Source organism: Fundulus heteroclitus, chromosome 22 (assembly GCF_011125445.2).
Source record: "Fundulus heteroclitus isolate FHET01 chromosome 22, MU-UCD_Fhet_4.1, whole genome shotgun sequence".
Lineage (NCBI taxonomy): Eukaryota > Metazoa > Chordata > Actinopteri > Cyprinodontiformes > Fundulidae > Fundulus > Fundulus heteroclitus.
This window is the reverse complement of record NC_046382.1, coordinates 2,715,279-2,722,403: the sequence shown is the minus strand read 5'-3', so window position 1 is coordinate 2,722,403 and position 7,125 is coordinate 2,715,279. Positions and strand designations below refer to the sequence as shown.

The 7,125-nt window shown below is 44.9% G+C and overlaps 1 protein-coding gene across 1 annotated transcript; it reads right to left on the bottom strand.

Moving 5' to 3' along the window:
• Window positions 1-2,036: 2,036 nt before the first annotated feature.
• On the bottom strand, window positions 2,037-5,531 carry LOC118557091 (acanthoscurrin-2-like). The gene is made up of 3 exons (XM_036126233.1): window positions 5,412-5,531; window positions 3,080-3,274; window positions 2,037-2,296 (listed from the first exon to the last, which is right to left on the bottom strand). The coding sequence occupies exons 1-3, from the start codon at window positions 5,473-5,475 to the stop codon at window positions 2,256-2,258; spliced, it is 300 nt and encodes a 99-aa protein (XP_035982126.1). The 5' UTR covers window positions 5,476-5,531; the 3' UTR covers window positions 2,037-2,255.
• Between the last annotated feature and the right edge of the window lie 1,594 nt (window positions 5,532-7,125).

Below are 7,125 nucleotides of genomic sequence, written 5' to 3'. Positions count from 1 at the left end.
TGCCTCTTATAACTTGTAGGAGCCTGAAATTATATTTTGTGATTTTCTTGGTATGCATTATGGTTAATGTTTTTCTTGCTAAATTTACTTTTCTTGAAATTATTAGATATTTTTGGTAATATTAATTTTGGGGAATTTGTATATTAAGCTATTGTGGTTATTTTGTTATTATTTTCTTTACTTCTTTGGTTTATGGCTCTATATGTGTCACTTTTTAAGGCTGATGCATCATGGGAGATTGTGGTTGTGTAGCTCAGAGTGAAGCCAAATGGTTTTTGACCTCTGTCGCCCTTATATTTTGTATGTATGTTTGGCACCCTTTTCTTCTATCTACTCACTAAAACGTCTTTAAATGCAATAACGTTTCTGTGGATTTCTTGGACAAATCATCTGGACTTGAAATGTTAAGGGCACAGCGAGTCAGGCCGGCTTCACTTATTTTTGAACCCTACATAACTGTTAGCATATTCTTAATAAACACAAACCTCAGACTTTTAGAGGAGCTTTAAATTCTAGTGACATCAAAATACAAATAAGAATAATAATGTTCTCCTGGTATTTGGGGAAAAAAAGTATTTTAACCTATTTTAACCTGATATAATCTATACTTCTGCTGCTGATGTTACTTACCATGGGCTTAATGTTTGTTCACACTGAAAAAAGGGAACTAAAAGTAAATAAAACATTCTTGATTTGAGCAGGTAAATAAGATGATCTGCCAATGAAATGAGTATTTCATCCCTAAAATAAGATCATTAGATAAACTGCACTTGAAATAAGATGATGGAGATGAATTGTTGCTATTTTAAGTGCAGAAATCTTATTTTATTGGCAGATCATTTAAACTTGTTTGCTCAAATCAAGAACATATACACTAATTTCAGCATCATTTTACTTACGTTTTAGTTCCTTTTTGCAGTGTAGGATTAGGACTCAGCAGCTAATAAGATGCTAACATCCAAACATGATACTGCTAATTAAGCTAGCGCTGATGCTAACGCCGTTCACCATAGGGCAGTAAAAGCAAAGTATTGCACAGTTTAATAACTATAAATTTACAATTTCACTTACCAGGCACAGATTGTGTGTTTCTGATGCTGCTGCTGGAATCTACACTGGCTTGAAAAAGTATTCACACCCCTTAAACATTTCCACCTATTGTCACATTACAACCACAAAGATAAATATATTTTACTGAAATATTATGTGAAAGACAAACACAAAGTGGTTTATAATTCTGAAATAAAGTAGAAAATTATCTAGGATTTTTTTTTTTTTAGAAATAAAACCTGAAACCCCCCCCACTGGACTCTACTTTGCACATTCTTCTCTGCAAAACAGCTCCAGCTCAGTCAGATCAGACGGAGAGCTACAGTGAACAGCAGGTTTCAGACCTTGACATAGATTCTGGATTTGGTTTAGGTCTAGACTTTGACTAGGCCACTCTAACACATAAACCGTTCCATTGTAGCCCTGGCTTTATGTTTAGGGTGGCTCCCCCGCTGTCCCAATCTGTATAATCTGACTGAATTTGACTTTGGAAAGTGCCTTGACATGACATGTTCCATAAATTAGCGCTATATAAATAACATTTAATTGAATGGAAGGTGAACCTCCACCCCAGTCTCAGGTCTTCTGTAGACTCCAGCAGGTTTTCTTCCAGGATCTCCCTGAATTTGGCTCTATCCATCCATCAACTCTGTCTGCTCTGTTCCTGTAATTTCCCTCTAGGATTATTATTGGATGTTTAGCTGCTCTGCTGTGACGCCCCGGCTCACTTTGTTCTTCAATTAAGTTTCTATCTATGCAGTCGGCCCAGAACCCAGAACGGTACCAGGCTGACTGGTACTAACCCAACTATGTCTCCCCTGAAAGCATTTACAAAGAATATCTGCATGTTCTTTTATATTTTAAAATGTATTCTTTTTATATGCTTTAAATGTGGTCATTGATCTTAAAGTGGAGCTCCTTGTTTCATGGAGCTCCCTGGTGATTAAACCTGATTCTGCAGCAATAAGCCAACATTAGACACCAGCTTTATATTTGGAAAGATTTAATTTGTGACACTTTGATTAGCTTTAGAAGACAACAAACCAGTTTATGCCCAATGTAACATTTATTAACCCAATAATGTTTCAGTGCATTAAGATGCTAAAAGCTTTTCTGAACTCTGCTGTTTTAAACATTAATAAAATAAATTATTAAGAGCTGATTCTGCAGTGAGGCCGTCTCAGGAGGACCAAGTCTTCAGGTTCCTACTTGAACAATCCTCCAGCCATGCCCTTCAAATCCAGCCCTGGAAACACAAGCAGAGAACGTCAGCCAGAACCAGAACCTTACAGGAGGAACGTCTGATCATCAGTACCAGGAAACAGAACCAGAACCTTACAGGAGGAACGTCTGATCATCGGTACCAGGAAACAGAACCAGAACCTTACAGGAGGAACGTCTGATCATCAGTACCAGGAAACAGAACCAGAACCTTACAGGAGGAACGTCTGATCATCAGTACCAGGAAACAGAACCAGAACCTTACAGGAGGAACGTCTGATCATCCGCACCAGGAAACAGAACCAGAACCTTACAGGAGGAACGTCTGATCATCGGTACCAGGAAACAGAACCAGAACCTTACAGGAGGAACGTCTGATGAAATTCGTCACAGTGACGTTCTCATGATCTTCCCTCAGAACCAGTCTACTGTTGGACTCTGTGTTCTGTGGACCTCTGGTTCTGTTTTCCCATGTTGCGTCTAACAGTACTTGGAATCGGACCCGGTTCCACTCCCCTGATGTACCGTACGCTGGGCTACTGGGTCAGGTGTCCCGCTGAAACGGTCCGTTCTCCGCTAACTGTTGCCCTTCCTGCTCTACATCTGACAGTTCCTTCTGTTTCTGGGTCGGTGGATCCTTGCAGCCAATAGGAGGCAGCATTCTATCGGATCAGAACCGACCCGGCCCACAGCTGCTGGGAACAGGTGTGTGACACCTGCATGGTTCTCATCAGCTTCTCACCTGTACGTCAGACTAAGGCTAAATGGATCAGCAGGTTAACGGTTCCTGACTTCATGTGGAGCTCACCTCCTCCTCCAGCTCCTCCTTCCTCCTTCTTGCCTCCGACCATGGACAGGGCATCGTCCAACCCAAAGCCGCCTTCTCCTCCTCCCTCCTTCTTGCCTTCTGCACCTCCTGCACCTCCTGCACCCTCCGCCTTCTGCTCTTCTGCTTTATCTTTTCCACTCATGACGCTCTTCACGGTCTGCTCCACCAGTTCACCTGCAGAAGAAGCACCAGGTGAGCGTCTCCTCCTGAGCGAACAGAAACGGCACCTGGCAGCTGATCGCCTGCAAAGACTCGCCTCGTTTTCCCGCTTCCTGCTGGGAAACCAGCCAAAGCTCGTCTTAACGAGCAAACTGAAGGTGTGCTCGTTAAGACGTCACATGACTCGTTAGGGCTAAACGAAGAGCTGCAGGGTTAACGTCTCACTCTGACAGGTGAGAACTTTCAGCCTTTCTGCTCTGGCTTTAGGCTCTTTGTTTCCCCGCCTGTAACGTAAGTTTAATTCAAACTTTTTGTGGTCCTCATGTTTAAAAAAATCTTTTTTCTCGTTAAAGTCAACCCAAATTCTAATGTTTGTATTCTGAAGAGAAGAGAAATGGCGCCCTCCCTGCTGCCCCTCTGACCGGGTTCCTGGGGTTCTGGTTCCTGAGCAGAACCCTGCAGAATGGTTCCTGAACCTAAATCCTCCATGGTGAACCTTTAGTTATGCTTCATGAAGCTCGTCCTGCTCACCTGACCACAGGTAATTAAAATCTATCAAAGCTGGAGGTGGGTGTGGTCAAACCAAATCCTACTGTAGCTCCGCCCACTGACAACCAGTCAGGTTTTACCTGCTGACGTTCTCCTGTGACTTTTACTGTGGCTTTAAACAGATCCTCCTTAATTCAGACTATCTGAGGTATTTAGTGCGATCAGTTCTGATCTACAGCCTCACTGTGAAAAAGGAGGTTTTAAAAGAGAAGAACTTTTAAATCTGACTTCAGAAGTTCTGTCTTCAGAACTTGGTGCCGCAGTAACGAAGCAGGTTCTCCACCCGCAGATCGGCATTGTGGGACAGAAAGGAGAACAAGGCGGGGCGCTCGTTAAAGAGACGCCTGAAGGGGAAACGGATCAGAGCGTTCCAGAGACGCGTTTATGCGTCTCTGGCTAACGGCTCATGGTGAAGCCGGTTTCAACCTGTTGAATCTGAGCTTCAGATCAGGATCTGAGTGGATAAAACAGGAGAGACGATGATAGAAGCAGCCAATGAGACGATTCCACGGGTTCTCCTGAGAACGCCTGCAGGTGAGGAGCAGCGCTCTGCTCTAACGACTCCTCCCTGGATGCAGGTCTCCACCCGAGGTCCTTAGCTGCTGCAGCGCTTCTACAGCAACAGCTTCTCTGTCCGCAGCCGTCAGAACCCCGTCAGAACCCGGTTAGAACCCGGTCAGAACCCCGCTAACATGCAGAACTCCACAGAAGAAGCATCAAACCTCTGGCCCGACAGAGCAGAACCCACCTGAAACATTCAGGGTTCTCCACCTATGAAGGAGCTCCGCACTGAGGAGCAGAACTTGGACAGAACCGGTCCTGATTGATGGAAGACATTAAATGAGGCTGCAGGCGGTCCAGACTCTGTGGTACCGGGCCAGAACCGAGTTAGACTGGTGCCATCAAACCTTCTGGTCAGACATCAGGAGATCCTGTGGACCAGCAGCTTCATGTTTGACCTTTGACCTTCTGGTTAGAGGTTTGCCTCAGACTTAAATCAGAAGCCTGGAGCTTCGAGGCTGAAGAGACTTTAATTATTACTGCTGAAAATACGCAACATTTCTTCAGAGGAGTCAATCTAGATGAGATCTGGTCCTCCAGGAGGAGACCCAGCTGAAACATCTAAACGGTTTGGAAACTCTCCTGAAGCGGCTCAAAAAGATTTTAAAGTTTTCTTCTATTTTTATAAAGTTGATTCTGTCAGGTTGTTAAAATTTTTGTTTATTTTATCGGTTTGGTCATTTATTTCATTTTTAGCTCTAATATTAAGATTTAGGCTTTCTAATGCTTGTTTTCAGATGCAAAAGAAAAAAATAACTAAGAACGAAAGTTGCATACCCGATGGAAACATGTCGTGTAAAGAGTTAAATTAAAGGGACCTTAAGCCGGTTTCTCAAACCTGTACAGAAATATACATATATAATGTTTTCAGCAGCTATTAAAAGGACCACACATAGAAAATCATCTACAAACTATAAACATGAAACTGAAGTGAAATAACAGAGAAAATAATTTTTACAGGACAGGAAAACATATAAAAGTGTGTTAGAACCAGAGGAAGCCTCTGCAGAACGTTAGCGGAGAACACCACAGGTTCCCTCACCTGCTTTCTCGCCGGCCACCTTGGCGACGTCAGTGCCTCCCAGCGCGTTGGAGATGAAATTCATGTCTGCAGCAGCGTGTGATCAGAGTCTGTGGGGACGGGGACGGGTTCTGCTCTTATACCTGCAGCCCCGCCCCCCTCTGCCCCCCCGCCCCGCCCAGGAACCAGGTGAGGAGGGAACCCGTCACACCGGCCCAGCAGCTGCCTACATTCCTGTTCTGACGCCCTGTTCTTTGACGGCAGGTACTCTCACCTGAGATAATTGCAGTGATGCTGGGAGGAATGCAGGCGGCGCCCCCCCGCCCCCCCCGCTCAGAAATGCCACAGAGCCGCTCTAACCAACAGACTCTCCCCTTTTATTCTCCTGAGGAACACAGAGGTGGTTACTGGAATGATGCATCGTCACAGCTTTGTTCTGAAGGAACACGGTTCTGCAGACAGAAACGGGCTGCTTTTATGTAGGAACCCATCAGACCTGCTCCACAGCTTCTCCTTCACAACGTTCCCTCTGTTGACGATCAACAGGTGACCATGCTGCTCTCTGATTGGCTGTAAGGGGCAGGTGTTGCTGCAGGGTAAGGTGTGGGTGTTTAATAACACGCACAGCTAATGTGTCATCTCTCTGCTTCAAACAAACAAACAAGCCTGTGTGAGGCGGGCGTTGCCGTGGTAACAGCCCCCCCCCCCACATAAACACCAGCCTAATTAAAAGGTGAACTTGATCGTTTCTCTCGCTCTGTGGTTCCACTCACACGCGTTTACTTACAGATCTCATCTTTGTCCCGGTCAGGTTTTACAGCATGTTTTAAAATCTTTGTGCTAGAAGCAAAAATAAGAACCGAACAGATCTGGTTCCTGCTTTGATGGAGGAACCAGCGACCCAGGAAGTGATTTCCTGGGAACCGACCTGGGCCTCGTTTCACAAAGTGTCCTTAGATGGTCGTCACTACAGCAGCAACATAAAACCATAAAGCATTGCACAGAATTAATACTTAAATTGTACGTACACCAAGAAGAAGAAGACGGCATATGCCAAAAAGTTCAGATTTATAAACGTATAAACTCCAGTGCCCCGGTTCACAAAGCTGGGTCAGAGGAGATCAGAGTCATTTCTGGGTAAATTCCTGCATTTCCTGCCTTTTCCATTTCAGAAAGCTCAGAAGCTTTGACCCAGAGTCAAACTATGACAGCTAATTACTCCGTGAACCAACCTGCTTTGTGGCAAAGCTTATTTCCTGAGTTTTCCTCCTTTTTACCTCAGACCTGCTAAAGGAAGCGTCGGGGAAGGAGTGTCTGTTTCTGGAGGAGCTGAAGAGCAAACGCTCCAGAGGAATCTCTGTCAGGAGGCTGATGGTGAACATCATGGAGTAATATATTATTGTTCCAGCTTTTATCTTAATATTCTCAGTCCACATCCCCCATATGACAGCGAGGGACTCTCAGCTCTGATTCTCTGAGCTGCTCTTTGTCCTTCTGCCAGCAGCAGCTTTTATTAACCAGGAGAAGCAGAACATCTTCCAGAGGCAGCAGGACGCAGCAATGCTGCATCGGTTCCTGCAGAATTTATGGTGTTCTCCACCTTCCCATCAAGTCTGACCTCTCTGTCCCTGCTGAAGAGAACCCCCCCCCACCCCTCCCAGAGCATGAGGCTGCCACCACCATGTCTGACAGTGAGGATGTTGTGTTCAGGGTTATGTGCAGAGTTAGTTCTCTG

Coding starts and splice junctions, on each gene's coding strand:
- LOC118557091 (XM_036126233.1), bottom strand. CDS start 5,475: ATGAATTTCATCTCCAACGCGCTGGGAGGCACTGACGTCGCCAAGGTG. Junction 3,275..5,411: donor GGTGGCCGGCGAGAAAGCAG/GTGAGGGAACCT, acceptor CTTCTTCTGCAG/GTGAACTGGTGGAGCAGACC. Junction 2,297..3,079: donor AGGAGGAGCTGGAGGAGGAG/GTGAGCTCCACA, acceptor TTGTGTTTCCAG/GGCTGGATTTGAAGGGCATG.